The sequence below is a fragment of the Styela clava genome, chromosome 1 (genome assembly GCF_964204865.1).
Source record: "Styela clava chromosome 1, kaStyClav1.hap1.2, whole genome shotgun sequence".
NCBI lineage: Eukaryota > Metazoa > Chordata > Ascidiacea > Stolidobranchia > Styelidae > Styela > Styela clava.
The window spans coordinates 17,481,902-17,499,812 of NC_135250.1; the positions used below are offsets into that span (position 1 = coordinate 17,481,902).

The 17,911-nt window shown below is 35.0% G+C and overlaps 1 protein-coding gene across 1 annotated transcript; it reads left to right on the forward strand.

The window, feature by feature from the left end:
* The first annotated feature begins 3,532 nt into the window (after positions 1-3,532).
* Positions 3,533-17,261, forward strand: LOC120348236 (AN1-type zinc finger protein 4-like). Its single transcript, XM_039418344.2, has 14 exons — positions 3,533-3,764; positions 4,226-4,347; positions 5,547-5,622; positions 6,266-6,333; positions 6,878-6,996; positions 7,101-7,198; positions 8,376-8,538; positions 9,087-9,258; positions 9,784-9,898; positions 10,190-10,318; positions 11,067-11,602; positions 14,060-14,232; positions 16,029-16,231; positions 17,038-17,261. The coding sequence occupies exons 1-14, from the start codon at positions 3,676-3,678 to the stop codon at positions 17,171-17,173; spliced, it is 2,199 nt and encodes a 732-aa protein (XP_039274278.2). The 5' UTR covers positions 3,533-3,675; the 3' UTR covers positions 17,174-17,261.
* The last annotated feature ends 650 nt before the right edge of the window (positions 17,262-17,911 follow it).

The window sequence follows — 17,911 nt, forward strand, 5'->3', positions numbered from 1 at the left end:
GTGTAACCAAATTATTATTGTTGTCATTGAAAAAAATCAAAAGTGTTTTATGAGACAAATAAGAATTAAAAATGGAAATAGCGCTGATAATCCTACCCATGCCAGACTATGCCTGTTATCTATAGATAAAGCCAGAAGCGTTTTTTTAAAAAAGACGTGGAAATAGCGGCTGATAATCCGATTCATACCCCATGATCAATGATCCATAGCGTATATTTGTTAATACATAAAACTATTAATATAGAGGTTCAATAATTTAAAGTGTCATCATTTGGGTTTTTACATTTTTCACAGATATTTGCAAAATGAAAATCAATTAGGTTTAATCGAAAAGATGAAGAACTTTTTACCCTGAACGATTTGAGATGATTTTATTCTCGCGAACGACTTGGAATTTGGGTGGGAGTTTCTATATTTAACTTGTCTTTCAAAAATTAGGCTACAACTAGATCTTTGTCACACTTAAAAAATAACAAGTGTTTTAAGAACATGAAATATAATGGAACTTCACACCGAGTATCAAAACTAGGTTATTGTCGCGGCGCGCTAACACGGTGGTAGTTGTGATCTGGCATGACAACTTGATTCAAACATGTTGACGGACACAATTCTTCAGCCAAATGGCGGACATGATTTGTAACTGGAAGGAATGAGGTACGCTGCTACAATTATGACTTTTCTCAATGATTAGCTTCGCGAGATGTTAGTAAGCTACGTCGTGGGCAATAGGCTAACGATTTAAGTGTTCGTAGTGATGTCATAAAGTGGTTGTCATTTTTTTAGATTCTCGAATATGATTATTCAAACACTAGAGATAGGCTGTACAAAAATACTTGGTTGTTACTATATAAATTCGATTCATATGAGTTTCATATTATCATCATAAAATCAAAAAACGACAATGCTTAAATATATTGACAACATCACAAATGAATAATCGAAGTATAGCATTAGTGGAAACTGCAAAGAAATATGTATCTAATCATTCAAATCACATATCATTCAAATCAATTACATATTCAGTGCCATCGTATCAATTCAATACACATCCGTACTGGCCAAATTTGGAGTGGAACATCAAGACATCAAAACTTCGGACGTCACATCATATGCTCCAGTAATGCCGGGGTCTAACCACTGAACTGGAAATATATTTATATATCTCTGTGGGTCTAACGACAAACAACCGCTAGAACTAATAAATCATCATTCTTCCTCTAGTGGTGAAAATAAACAATGAAAAAGATATTAGACAAAATGCCCCCGAACGAAGGTCGTGTTCAAATTTTCGTGACTATTTAGGCATTTTTTTTTACAATGTCACTTTAATTTAATTCAGAATAGCATAAACCAGCCAACATAAAACTATGCTTCGAGCGTATGCACTGTACCGGAAAATGAATAATAATAAACCATAAACATACCATATACGATACGCAATAATTACAGAGATTCATCATTTTTGTACTCATTCGAAAGTATAATTTGTATTTCTTTTTTTTTGTATCGGTACTACGACTTCTAAATAAAAGTCTATAATATATACACTGAAAAGTTTGCTTAAAAATCTTCGCATTATCACGTGACTTGTCGGATGTCATGGTGATTCTGAGCATCCGGGCGTCCTGTCGCATTTTTCTAAGATTCGTTGTAAACAAAAAATTTGCTTGGTAGCCTTGCCTATGCTCGGTTCGATATGTTTGTTTACTGCAAGACTGTAGTAGTACGGTAGTAGTATTTATATTATATGAAGAGAGTTTAGTACTGATATTTTGTTGTTGTTTCTTTTGTGGTGCTTTTGTTGTTGCAGGATTGTTGTTTGTCGTCCAGTGGACTATTAGCTTAGTGAGTTCGTAATCAAATTAATTTTATCGCATACCGGTATTGCGCACCGCATGTTCGTTTGTTGTGTTCTACAGTTCTCCTTATCTCCATGTACAGATATAGCAGTAGGCTAATTACACTCCATGTTAAAAGTCCACGCTCACACCCAAGTACCGGTATCTACGCCCGAATTATCTTTGTGTTTTTATCGTGTTCTTTTTCAAATACAGTGTATCAAATTATAAACAAAGCACCAAAGCACCGCATCACAGCAATCAAACAGACAAAAACACGGTGGTCGCAAATTGGTAGACAAAGATATTATCGACGTATTGGAAATGCGCACCCCCTTATTTCCCCTCCTTCAAATGTAGAAACGCGAAACTTTAAAGATGGTTAGAAAAACACAACTCTACCCACCTGCCAAGTTTCATCTCTTTATATCTTATATTTGTATGAATTCTCAAGCTTTTTTAAAGGAACAATGGGTAGTTGGCGGCATGGAAAAATGGTCCGTTTTTTTTTTTCAGTCGTAACTTTTTTGTTTGTGGCCGCATTTTAGTGTAGTTTCGCAGAACTACGAGGAATAAGTGGACGATAACGCGTGAGAAATATCGTCGCGGTTCGTTAATTCTTTCATCATTAATTTAATCGATGAAGTTGATGGTCGCAAATAGGTCGTGGCCGCAAAGTGGGTAAGCCACCCTAAGTTTAGCCATTGTAATTGACCATGTAACAATGGCGTTCCTTAATACGTAATATGTCCCATATGGGAAGTAGCCTCTATTCGACAAAATTACCAGCCGACTCAACTTCGCCTCTAGGGCAGTAGGGCCACAGACCAATTGACATTACACGATTGGGGTCTGGTATAGTTTAGTACCACATACACTTCTAGTTGGCCTAGCTTAACAATTTTGGCATACCGGTATGTCATTCCTAACCCCCCACCTGACCACGTCACCAAAAAATTACGTCATTGCGACAACATAGTGGCGTAATAAGCCCCACCAAAGTATGCGGGTTCGCGCAGACAATCACCCGAAATCGAGCAAGTTATTTCTCTCGTTTTTTCGTCATAACGATCGCGATATAAGAAAGATCGCCGAGGTTAGCGGGTTCGTTATCGGCACACCAGTCTGGATTTCATGGCCTTTTTGAACGAGAAATCGGGCGTGCAATCAGAAATTCCTGCGTGCAAATAAGAATTCCTGGCATGCAATTATAGCTCACGGCGTGCAAAACAACTGCGCCTGCGTGCAACTGACTTCGACATTAGATACCTCTCAATACATCTGCGTAAAATGACCGGTATTGAATAAAAAGTACGTTGAATCATAGCAAAAATGGACCTTTGACCCCCGAACATTATTTCTACAGTTTGTCCCTAATTTTGAGAGTGTTTGTGCGACTTTGAATACCAGTACTGTTCAGTACACCCGCGTAAAATTGTTGGATATAAAATACGTTGAATCAGAGCAAAATGAACATACCAAAGAAAAAAAATCGCTCTCATAGAGTGTTTGTTTTACTGAACCAAATGTCAGGACATCTTGGAATCTGAGAACTGTGCTCTACTATAATGAGGCTGAATACTAATAGTGAATTGGAAATACTTTCTTTTCAAATTTATGTGTCTGATCATGTAGCCCTAATTAATGATTTTCCATATCCCGCTTGTACCATTTTATTTCTTTTTTCTCAGAAAAATCAATTGAATAGCGGCCACTGATACAGAATTTCGTTACTTAAAGTATGGTTAGGTCTCAAAATACAGCTTTCAATACTTTGCTGCTTAGTTAAATTAGAGAAGATGACTCGAAAAGTCAAAGTAGAGCAATCCAGTTTCTGATGGATGGAGGTCTAACACTGTTACACATCAAAGGTTGCAAAATCTGGAATGCATCAGTAAAATACTGTCTAATGGACTATGGGAATAGGTAAGTTTTTTGTATTGTTTCAAATGCTTCAATCTCTAAAAATCATCTGAATTTCTTGTATGATTTATGGAAACAGGTTGAGGCGTCAACATTTTTAATTTTCCTGACAGAATGCATTTACTGCTTTATATGAATTAGTACCTACCCCAAGGTGAACATAACACCAGATAAATAAATTATATATAAACAAGCCAAACCACGCATCTCACCATTCAACAAACATCAGTTCAAGTCAAAACGTTAGCGGGATAACACATGTTAAAAATTTTTTTGATTTCATGCTTTTTTTTGTCGTTGATCAAGTCTCTAAAGAATGATAAAGAAAAGAAAAGACATAAACAGTGAAGACAACTATCGAGTTGAAATTCTGTTACTCTGTCATGATGCTTAAGCAAACTAACTGCCAGCTACAAATACAGTACATTGTCTTGAGTTACTTAATAACAAAAATTTGTTTTCAGAATTCCGTTCCATGCAACAATGAATCTCTTCATTGAAACTTTAACTGGTACTTGTTTTGAACTTCGAGTCTCACCCTTCGAAACAATTTTATCAGTGAAAGCAAAAATTCAACGTTTGGAAGGTGTGGTGTAGTTAATGTATTTGAATACAGTAAAGTATCTAGTAATAATCACTGACAGAACATATTATTATGGTTGGGAAAATGTGTTCGGTTTCATATTACTTTTGTCCAATTTTGAAGAAAGCCAGTGGCAGTGACTTAGACTACTTAGATCAGGGGTCTCCAACTCAAAATATGTCATAGACTCATGAGCTATTTTTTGAACTTGACTGACGACGCGGGCCACAAACCAACAAATTGGTACAAAATTTATACATTAAAAATAACAAAAGAAATCGGGAAGTATTTATTGAAATTACACTTGAATCTTACACCAAACGAGACCTGAAACATATTCATTTACTTATGCTGAATATTTGGCGCTGTTTTGTAACGGTGAGAGACTCGATGTTTGGCCTTATTTTGCGTTGGGTTTGCTAGTCCTAAGACAGCATGCAAATGCTCTTCCGTTGGTCGTGTGTGGAGGGCTGATTTGTTTGTGGAGGGCTGATTTAACTCTCATTAGTGGAAAAAACTGCTCGCAAATATGAGAAATGTCAAACAGGGCAAACGTATGCGACGTGAGTGTGCAATTAGCTTTGCGAACCTTTCTCAGGCCACAATGTTCTGACCGAAACTCGTTTATTTCGTCATGATGAATATGTGAAATGAAATTATTGAATTTACAATGAATTATTATAACGGAATAAAATATGAACATGGTGAAGCTGAATAAATAACAAAGGGAAATTTTTGTTCCACTTTTCACAGTTTGTCGGACCGAACTCTTGATGTTAAATGACACATAAAACTTATAGTTAATTCTGATCACTCATGCATTATAGTTGACATGTTACTATTTTAGTTTTTTGTGGAAAAATCTCAACCGCGGTTTGAAAAAAAAACTCGCAGGAGCATGCGAGCGGCATGTTGGAGACTCCTGACTTGGATTATACTACTTTGGTCAAAAAGAAGTGTCTTCTCCTGTCATAGCAAGCCTGATTTAATGTAAACATAGTGGACTGTTTATATTAGGTTGATCTCCAATATCAACGACTTGGACTTGATTTGATGAACTAATACAATAGCTACCAAATGAATTTTGTTATGTGGAATGCTTTATTTTGAATATCTAGATTTGATTAAAAAAATCCCTTTTCTTCATCTATTTGAGTGATTGAATAGGCTAGTTGTTATCCAAATCAAAAATGTTTTTTCAGGAATTCCAATTTCTCAGCAGCATCTTATATGGGAAGGTACAGAGTTAGATGATGACTTTTGTCTTCATGATTATAGGTTTGTCATATTTATTGTTACTTATCGATTTTAATCGGTAAGTATGTTGATAGGTATTTGTCTGTTAGATGCACGTGATATCTCACGAAAGCAAGCTTGAATCTGCTCCAATTTTTGCATGTGCATTCATCATATGTCGGACCAGAAGCCCATTGATTTTGGATGAATCATGTCAATTAGCGAGTTATTAATTATTTAGTGATGGGACACAAGGTGTCACTATGGAGTAAGAGCGCTGTTTTGGGGATCCCCTAACTTTCGATCGATAAGTCTTCGGTCTTTGACCGATATTCTCGTTTTAGTGTTACCAATATAGAACTTGCTATTTTATTTCACAATTATATACTTTTCATGCATGCTATGTTGTTATTTTTCATATCTTTGATATATTCAGACAAGCCTATTTTTGGTTTTCTTTCAATACATTTATTTCTAAAATGTTCAATGCTATCAAACTCAGATATCACTTCTATGACGCTGTAAAAATGTTTCTTAGCTGATGCAACTGTATGGAACAACCTATAAACAGCGGCAGTGTAATCTTCTAAGTAGGGTATTTAACGTTTGTTGTGTCAAATGAAATTGCCTATTGGGAAAACGATATGTCTATTGATTAATTGAATAGTTTTTTGTTTCATTTTAGGATAAAAGACAGCTGTATGCTAAAATTGGTTTTAGCTATGAGAGGTGGCCCAATAAACACAAGAAGAAGTAAGCCTATTTTTGTAGTATATTATTATTGTAATTGTTATGTAAGTTAGAAATTTGGAATGCCGTGCCATGTATAAATTCAAATTATATTTTGTATCAATGGAAAACTTTCCTAAAGCATGCTCATGAAGTAGTTTCTCACATTGGCAAGGGTAAGACAAGGGATGCCCATATCTCAATGGTTTACTGTTCTGTATCTTTTTCTCTGAGATTCATTTTAATTTTCTGATTCTGAACCAACTAAATTGTTACTTATATAAAATATTACTGTGTAAAATTTTGTTCAAATCTTAAATATGCTGAAGTGTGAAAGATCACAAAACAATGATTTCTTTTCTACTCAGGCTTAACCTTTTTAAATATCATTGTGAACATGACTTGAAATTGCATTTCATGATATCAGTTGAAAAAATTAGGCCTACCCTACGTAAGGCAAACCATTGAAATAAATTCCTCACCTCACTACAGGTCAAATCAAAACCTTTCTTCACTTTTTAATATTTATATATGTTGAAATTTTATAAATGTTTAATTTTGTTTTAAGTTGCCATGGACGAACCTAGTATCCTTGATATGGCTGATTATATAGATGCTAATCAAGAGGAATTGCTTGAAGAACTTTCTGTTTCACCTAGTACTGGTAGAGGGGAAAATAATTCACAGGTGATCAAAATGTCTTAATTTAGCTGCACTTTTAAATATAAACCAGTAAATAGTAATTAATGGAGCTGTTTTTTTTTTAATACTATATAAACTTGTTATTCCAGGTAACACTACTGGTCTACAGAAACGGAGATCAAATCAATTTCTTTCGAGTTGTTGACCGAGGTGATGGTGCCCTTTCACCAGTATCAGAATCTTATAGGTATCACCATTAGTGATTTTATAGATGGGTTATAGGCTAATGTTGAGATCCTATGTAGGTATGGGCAATTCCGTTTATGGAATCCCGAGTATTTGAATGGAAAAGGATCTGATATCAGGATTGGGATTACATCTCTTCAGATCTATGAGACGATTTTCGTATTTTGATATGTTTATTTAATAAATTAAAAAGGCAAAATTATACCTTAAAACGACCCAATTTGTTGTATGTACCCAGAGCCCCCAAAGATTATGATATGACTTGCATTATGGTAAAGTCAACCCTAAATCAGTTTGTATTTCCAATGATTATTAACACATGTTATATGCTTGATCTATTCATTGATGTCTTGACTGACCATAAATAGTTGCTACACCTGGTAATGCTGTCTAATCAATCCACCTTAGTCTGTAACATAGATTGAAGATTATATTTTAGACACCTTTTCACAAATATAAGTTTGATATACTCCATTGATTAACCTATGTTGTGTAGGATTCATGTCTAGAGATGGTGAAATTGATTGACACAAAAACGAGAATATCGGTTGGAGACCGAAGACTTATCGATCGATAGTTAGGGGATCCCCAAAACAGAAACTGCAGTTTCGATTCATCCGCTCTTGTAACTTGTGCACTGCGCATCGCACACACACACACGGCGGGTCTCAAAATTCTCTCGCTTTACAAAAATCTAGATCACTATATCAATAATTGATTGATAGCTCGCTAATTATACGACATAATTCGCCCAAAATCAATAGGCTTCTGGTCCGAGATAAGATGAATGCACATGCAAAATCTGGAGCAGATTCAATCTCGCTTTCGTGAGATATCGCGTGCATCTAACAGACATACAGACAAATACCTATCAACATACTTACCGATTAAAATCGATAAGTAATGACTGATATCTATAGAAAAAACTTTTTCAATATTACAGTACTGGATATAACATAAATATCAAATAAAAGTATTTTAGACTATTGACTAAGTGATTTTACCAAAATCTGCAAACTATTTTTCACAAAAAAAGGTGTTTGCTTTTATAATAATGTTTTTTGAACAAATAGTCAATTCACACTAACAAATTAGTATTCAAATATTTGAATATTTTTATTGAATGATTTAATATTGAATTTATTTTCAAATTTTGTAAATTCAGTTCCGTTTTTAAGTGGCACCTCATATTCCGAAATTGATGATGTCGCAGAAATGACAAGTAAGCAAACAAGAACTTTGTCTCGGTTGATTGAAAATCGAATAACAGCATCAAAAATGAAACATCTTCAAAATAGAATGCACGACCTACAAGTGAAAGATAATTCTTCTGTAATGAAGGTTGGTGAAATATAATGTGGTAAAGATAAGTCCAAATTACAATTTGGTGACAAATTGCAGTGACACATCCTGCTTTAAGACTCCTCCAAATTGATAATTTGACTTAATAAAAATAGAATCTGATTGAACATAACTCCTATTGATTGCAATTTTATGTGAGCTATGGCTTGGGTAGTGATGACTTAATTCAACTCTGCTTTCTCAAATCATAGAAAAATATAATTTTTAAGAGCCGATTCAATTTTACCTCTCCAAAATTTTTATTTTCTTGTGAATCCTCCTAAACAAGTTTAATATTAGAAATTTGTTTCTATAATGCTATGCTCTTTGACACGTTTTTCTTTCGTTTCCATATCTTCATCCATTTGGCACATCCCTTTTTCAGTCAAGATCCCATGTATTTCTCTTTTCACTATCTATTTATTTGTTGCAATCATATTATAACATCTGGATTTATTTTAAGTAGTGAGACATTCAATTAGGGTAGAGTCAACATAATCAGACAGTGTTTCATAGCTTTTAAGTTTTTAATCTTAGTCTATTTTTAGATGGCGTCCACAAGTACAACATCAAAAATAGAGAAAGTCGGAAACCCACTACCCAAATTGGACAGAATAAAGAGAAACAAATTGGATCAAATTAAAACATCGTCCGCGATAGAGCAAGAAGTCATTTATGATTCTGAGGAAGAAAAATTTCCTGAACCCTCAGATGATTCAGGTGAGGTTTCCCTATCACAATCAATTATCAAATAGTTTATTGCTGTGTTCTCTTATGCAAACAATCACCCGGAAATAAATACCAAGGTCCAATTTTGAACCTGATGTACCGATGCTGTTTGTAAAGAATTTGAAATTTGGGTACTCCCGTAGAGTGTGTACCGATTTTTCTTTATTTTAGTTCTATTACGAGTTTGAAGACTGTCTGTGTTAGCCAATTTAATATACCATTTGCCCATAGGCTTCAGTCCCTTTATAAAACTTGATATAAAGTGAGCGAACTATATTTGTTACGTCCATATTGGTACACACATTTCTGGAGCGCCAATTTTGTAATATTTCAAATGAATATTTTTCGTGGTTGGATTTTACTCTCAAGAATAATGTATGATATGTTTTCATCAGTCATCATCTTAATTTTTGTCCAAGTGTTTTTGGTCTAACTGACAATTAGTCTCTCTGCTCATACCTAACTTCAAAATTCTGTGTGTAAGTTTAATGTTTATTATTCTCATGTTTCTTGCAGATCGAAAAAGTCCAAGAACGGAGCGCTTATTGAAAGTTTTAAATGGACAAAAGTCGAACAGCACAACATCACAACAAAAAACTTCTGTCGCACCTCCATTAAAGTCAGCATCAAGGTAACGATAGCAAATAAAAAACATTGTTTTTTGGTATTTCCAATTGATCACAGGATTTGATTGTCTGACTCACAGCACATTTTTTCAGACTTTCACTCTTCCTCGATAACTAGTTCGGTAGACTAAAGCCTGCATGCTGTTGAAGTTATGTTTATGAATGGGCCATATTTTGCAGAATACTTTTCTGTAAAGTGATCCAATTTGAAGTATTCTTAAATTAAAAAGACACATTTAAAATATGAGTAATTCCAAATTTGATCATCATATTTCATACTTTCTATCCATTTTTAGTCGATTCTCTCACACTATGACATCTAAAATGGCATTCAATCGCCATGATATGTATCTTCGTTCATATGGTCTGTTGCCACCTCAGCCTCCTCAAGATGAGATGGTTGAAAATCCGATCACAGAATCAAGGTACAATATGTACTATTTCTATGATATTGGCATATTGCTTTCCTTTTCTTAGGCTCTTTCTTCTGTCTAGCAGTATAATATCTTTTTTTTCTCAATTTCTGGGTATCTAAAAGCATCTTATTCATTATTTTATCATGAAATTAAAAACATTTTATTCATTGATTCATGATCAGGATGCTGTAAAGGTGTAAATATTCAGATACTATATACATCCAAATGCCAATAGCTTTTACTAGATGAGAACAGAACAGGCCTGAGTCACAATTTTAAGTTTTGAGAAAAACGCAAAAAACAATTTTGAATTTCGTTATTTTCGAATTTCTAGATATTCTCACTTAGTAAACCCTGAGCTCTGGTTATTTTAATGTGGATGAGAATGTCTTTGTAATCGATACATTATGGCACTTCATTTCTGTTTTTTACCCCCCAAAAAGGACTTTGGCCCATTCTGTTTTCAACAAGTTCTGAAATTTTTTGCATGGGATGCAAGGTAGAACAAGGTGACTTAGGCATAAGTTGCATTGAACAAATTCTTAGACATGTAAGTTTCGGACATTTTATTTCTAATGTGCATGCGTATCGTATTGGAACTTAGGCCTATTCTGTTCTTAACTTCTACAAAATATTATAGTCCCAAGTCCAGCTAAAATTTATAATATTGAGAAATTCCTTCTGTTCTCATCCAGCGATATATTCTCATTTGATTTGGAAATTTCTAATTAGAGACAACCTTATGCTTCAATTTTAGAACAACTGCAGGCTTGACAACCTCATCGATCACCTCAAATGGTGCCACCGGTATCACCAAAACAGAAGGCAAGATTTTGCAACCAAATCCACCTTACACAGCAAACACGAGCACCCATTCGTGGTGTAGACGTTTCAAAACGCCTACAAGAGGAAATAAATATCACTCACACCATACAAGCTTGATAAACTCCGAACTGAAACCATTAGCGCCCACTGTGAAAAATAATTCTACTGCTACTTCAGAAACCATTGTTCAAGCAAGCCAAGCCACTAGGAGAGAGTTAGCTCTTCCTCCCGTGCCTCAGTTACCCCCCTTGACGACGTCTAACGTTTGTCGATCAGCAAGAACTGATAGGATTAGGGATCCTGCATTGGTTTCCAAAACTGACTTGTATACAAAACTAATATCTGGGGAATCAGCACTTAAAACAACCTCAGATCACAAGGATATCAAAGACACAGTTCCGTTACCCTTACCTCTTGGATATACTGGTATTGTAAATGCTACAAAGACCAAAGATATGAAACGCCAAGGTAAAACACCTTATTTTACACATATGTACGCATCACGTCTGCTAAGTACCATTACGCCATGTCAGAGTACCGCCCATGAAAACGACTATGGACTGCCTGCTGTTGTTTGGAATTCATTGAAATTTTGATATAACTTAGGTAAAATACACAACTCTGATTTGGTATTTAAATTTTTTCATAAGCTCATAAATTTCTCAACATCAGGGGCTTTTGAAAATCACGCTAAAGTTATACGTACTGCAAGTTAATGATATTGTCTATGGACACCGATAAAATTTATATGGACGCGTGCATGTCATTCCTAACTTGATACTTACCAATTTTTATGAAGTTTGTTCAATCCGAACATTGTTAACTATTACCCGCAACGAGGCACTACCAAACTAATATGCACAACTCCAGCGTTGATTTGCAACGATCTCCCGGCAGCCTCAATGACCGTTGCCAGAATAAAATCCTAAAATAATCCCAATATTTCTTAGATGTGACGCACATCGAAAGACTAATGATTTATATGTGTTCTTTGTTCATATTCATTAAAGTCCTTTTTAAAAAAAGTCAATTCGCATACGTTTACGAAATGCTACAAATTAATTCAAGGCACGGGAAGTATGACCTTAGCAAGAGTCAACATGCATCAGTTATCGATTGAATGCCGACATTTTCCCTCGTAGCGATTTCTCTCGTTTTGCGTTTCACTAAGAGTGGTAAATATCTTACAAGTTAAGGAATATTAAATGATAATTAATTGTTCATCAATTAAGGTCGGATATGAAAAACGCTAAATCAGTTAATTTCCGCATAGGCGTGGATTTGCAGAGTGGGGTAGGTCGTTGCCGACCAGAGGTTATGTAAAGTTCAGAGATTTTTTCGTACATAATTAATTGGAAAGCAGCTAATTTCGTTGAAAAGAATTTGTAAACTTTGTTGCATTACGTACTTCTATTCACAATACCTTTCGTTCTTAATTTTTTTCGATTACCTTCAAGAATAGCCGAGATACATTCTGTTGTTTATCGGTCTGACATTCTTGCGGTCACAGTTTTTGAGTCAGCGTAGTACAATCCTTATGGAAAAAATTTGAGTATCGGGCGGTACCAAAATGCCGATATCTTTGTTATTTCTTGACCGGTTTTCACAAACTTGGTATATTTTTTTATTTTCACTTAGATCTATCCACTGGTACAGTGTGTATTTAAATCGGATAACCTTTAATTTTTTTGTAACATACCTACTCACCGTATTTTCCGGCGAATAAGTCTATCCGGTCAATAAGGCGAGGCCCGTTTTCAAGCCTGAAAAAATGGGTTTTTGCATATAACCTGCCAATAAGTCGGGGTAGTAAAATCGCATCAAGATCGGAATATGCCTTTTGAGCGGTCGCCGCGTTTGCCCATTGGTTAAAATAGCTTATAATGACGTTTTCTTGTAGCATAATATTCAATCCATAATAACTACGGGAATTCAAACTGTCTTCAAACTTTAATCTACTTGTGTTCAACTCGCGATTCCGTCCACCATAAAATAACATTTCCTAATACATAATAAGGCAACACCAAAAAAATGAAAATAATCATACTCGCTAATAATAAGATGACCCCCCCCCCCAAAAAAAAAAGCAAGCCAAAAATTTGGGTCTAGAAAAGCGACTTATTCGCTAGGAAATGCGGTCTATGAATCTTTAAACAATTTATTACGTATAATATGTTGGATTCTGGTTATTTCAGTTAGCCTTTGTTCATTAAGAAATAGCAACCGTGAACTTTATTGTGCATGATCATTCCAGGGCCACAATGAGTAATGTTATTGAGAGCACCTTCAAATCCTCCACCAACAATATTTAGTGTCATATAGATTTTATCCTGGTCTTCTACTGTCATTGCAGTGGCTTTTTGTGCGCTGTATATATTTCCTCTCTTAACCCTCATTTCCCCTTATTAATCATTCATTTGATAATTTTTATAAAATATTGGCAATCCCGAAAAATAGCATTCAAAATATATCAACTAAAAAACCTTCAGGCAATAATCGTAGCGTTTTTTCCAACGGTCGTTATATAGCAGGGGAGGATCACAACAAAGTAACTTTTGTGATCTGTGATGCGTGTCACATGCGACAATTCCTTTGTGAGTTTCGCGGGTGGGTGTTTTGCTTCTGTCACGGCGTTCTGGCATATCTTGCATGTCGCTGCGATTTGCAAGATATAGAATGTGGTGGTGATTCTACTGATTAATATGTACCGTGAGAAGTATCCTGGCATTCGGGCAGTTTATGTGACAGTAGTGATGCGAATATTAATAATACCGGCACTCTTATTTTTCATCGTACTGTCGCTAAAGGTTTATTACTTCACGCCAAACATACACTGATTGCTTCGTGGGCCGTATGTACATCACCTCTGTTCTACAATGATAACTGCTGCTTTTCAACTCGATTATGAAATTTTTTTATTTCCAGATTTCAATGAAAAGCCAACAGTTTTGTCCAAAGTTATGCCATTGGGAGTTACAGTTTCTGAAACACCTCTTATCAAACCAGACCATAATTTTTTATTCGGTCCCAATGATGATCATGATCATATGACAAATGGTAGAGCCAAACACTCCACATCTAATCCATCTATACCAGCGGTGAGTAAGGATAGGATAACCATAGTTATCATATGAAGGAAAGTCAAGAAGTCAACTTGATAATGTTAATACCGTATTTGCTCGTTTTATAGCCCGGGCCCATATTTTTTTCAACCAACTCACTAACCGGGCCCTTATTCAAGCACGGGCGCTTGTTATTTTCGATCGTTACAATAATTACTTATCGATTTTAATCGGTAAGTATGTTGATAGGTATTTGTCTGTTTGTCTGTCTGTTAGATGCACGCGATATCTCACGAAAGCGAGATTGAATCTGCTCCAGATTTTGCATGTGCATTCATCATATGTCGGACCTGAAGCCTATTGATTTTGGATGAATTATGTCGTATAAATAGCGAGTTATTAATTAATTAGTGATAGGACACAAGGTGTCACTATGGAGTAAGAGCCCTGTTTTGGGGGTTCCCCTAACTTTCAATCGATAAGTCTTCGGTCTCTGACCGATATTCTCGTTAATATATTGTTATTTCCAGTTCTCAAGTATGATTTAAACGAGAATAATGAAAATTTTGACTTTTTCTACACATCGCAAGTACAAATCCCCAAAAGAAGATTTAAGATATTGTTATTTCCAGTTCTCAAGTATGATTTAAACGAGAATAAAGAAAATTTTGAATTTTTCTACGCAACGCAGGTACAAATCCGCAAAAGAAGAAAAGTTTTGCGTTGCCCCATCAATATTGAAACGGCGCACTTGGGCATCGCGATGCCCAGTTTGAGAACCATGGTGTTACGTAATCAATGCTATCTGTTATGTACTTGGACGCCTAAGGCGTGAGTGTTATCTACCGGCGCTTAAAATTCAACAGCGTTGTAACAAAAGTGCTTCTTATTTCCTGTTGTTCTCTACCACTGAAAAATCAGCTTTTACATCGGGCGGGTATTCAAGCACTGGCTCTTATTTATTTTTATGTTCTGTTCACACGGGCGGCTATTCAAACGGGCCCCCTAATCAAGATCGGGCGGTAAAACGAGCATATACGGTAACTGCTTTTAGTCTAGTTACAAGCTCAAGTCGAGTTTGCAAATAGCCAATAACAATCTAACTAGATAGCGATCGGAGACCTGCCGACTTATCGATCTGCGGTTCCGATTCCTTTGATCTATCTCAATAGCAACACCGCGAGTCCCATCACTAATTAATTAATAACTCGCTAATTATACAACATAATTCATCCAAAATCAATAGGCTTTTGGACCGAGATATGATGTATGCATATATGCAATATTTGGAGGAGATTCAACTTCGCTTTCGTGAGATATCGAGTAACATACGAAAGTGTCTAACAGACAAACACACAAACAGACAAATACCTATCAACATACTTACTGATCTTAAAATCGATAAGTAACAAACAAACAAATACCTATCAACATACTTACCGATCAAGATCGATAAGTAACAAACAGACAAATACCCATCAACATACTTACCGATCGAGATTGATAAGTGATGAGACCTACTGAAGGGCTGTCTATAATTCCATGATATTAATTTTTTCATATTCTGAACGAACCCCTTTTTCATGAAAAAAAAATGAAAATAATGGTGAATTTTGAAATGCTTACCACTACTGTTTCTTATTCATTGCTTTCAAAAAGTATATTTCAGCATTTTAATTATAATCAATATTATTTGTTAATAAACTTTATATAGGCTATATTTTTTTAACTACGTTTGTGAATACTTCAAACATACTTAGATTGGTTTAAACTAAAATAATATGGAATAATTATATATATTCATTTATCTCCTTTAAAATATTTATTTTTAGGGCCTCAAGAACAAACGAGTCGATTTTGATGGCGACGTAACATCATTGGACGTTGATTGCCTCAGAGCACTCTCTTGTTATTCACGAAAATCTCCCCATTCTCCCAATAGTATACTCCCTCCTGTAAGGCCTCTCGTTATTAAAAAGAAAAAGTGTGTTTGGTGTGGAAAGAAAACTGGTCTTGCTACATCTTACACTTGCAGGTTTGTATAGAAAATGACATTTATAATCATTCATTCATTTTTCCGCACACCAGGGTTATGTTGACTTGTAATTATCATAAATGGATTCGAACTGCTAGTTTTGAAGTTTAATATAACATATTGGTGGAGAAAGTCGTTTATAGATAATGACTATTTGGTCAAGTAATGACTCTTTGTCAAGTTTTAGGCAAACTCTGACAATTCATTTGTTTGTTGAAGTTGAAACATTTTGATCGTTTTTTTTTTCTGAATAAATTTGTAGCCCCTTATTGAGGGAATATTTGTGAAAACAATTTTCATTCATAATTAAATATATTGTATCTGTGGGGTTTGAACTTGGTTATTCCTTGTGAGGTGATAATAAGTGAAAGAATGGAGATTAATAATAATATATACAATTTTATGCCAATAATCTGACTTTATAGTTTTGGAGGCATCGGGTTGTACGCATGGGGCATGATCTGCCAGCCTGAATCGATATTCTAAAACAATGGAAATTATAATTAGTTATTACATACTAAACTTCTACTGATTTTGGAAAGCTCTTAAAATATTATCATTTCGATAATGGTCATTTTTAGCGTTTGTTATGTGATAGTCAGACGAAAGTGGGCTCCATTTAAGTCTTTCTGAATTATCAAAATTAAGTCTATAAATATTAATTGATCATGCAAATTTTATACCTATTGAGTGCATCTTATATTTGTTGATATTTATTCAAATATATTCTGAATATCAAATTATTCAGTTTTCCATGCGAAATGACAACCCCTTTAACGATGAATCCACTCTTTTGTCTTTCACAGATGTGGGAAGAACTTCTGTGCCACACATCGATATGCTGAAACACATGATTGCACTTTTGATTACAAGTCTAGTGGAAGGCAGTTGTTAAAAGAGAACAACCCCATTGTGACTGCACCAAAACTGCCTAAAATTTAAGATTTTTTGTCGATTTTGTTTTTGATAATTGTGTGAAATTAATATCGATATTGTTAGTTTTTTCTATTGAAACATGTTTTCAAGTATTTATTGTAGTATTGTGTGAGGTTTGGGTGGGCCTGATTGATTTTGTGAGATTTTGCAACAGCCACCTGGTGCGGAATCAATATGGACAAGGAGGCCACGTATCTGTACCGGTACAGCTTTCGATCACCTTGTTTGCCTAGAACGAAGGGAGTCAAAATAAAAAGTTTCAAGAAAAATAAAACATCCACCCCGAGTCTCGGGGTTCTCGAGGAAATATGAAAAATAACATATTGTGACGTTATCTTCAATCTTTTATTACTGAACCTATAAAATCGATGTGTCCATTGGTTGCAGAGATAAGCAACATTTTTTCAAACAATAGTTTAGAAAAGGATTCATATATACATTTTGTGCCAGATAACATGCTAATTGTGCATTCTAAATTTTAGAAGATCTGAAACTGTTTTTTATTGCAAAATTGGGAGTGACCTTCCAGAAAAATGTATCAAAATTTAGAGAATTCCATATCTCTGGATATAGATAGAATATGATGAATTTGCGGGTCAGAAGTAAAGTATTAAAATTGCTGACGAGCAAATAGTTTGAATACTATCACTGATAAATCCAGTAACGGGGAGTGCGAGGAGAATCGCGTACATTATAACTGCAATTGTAGCCGGCGAGCGTGTCGATTTAAATTATTAAAATTTC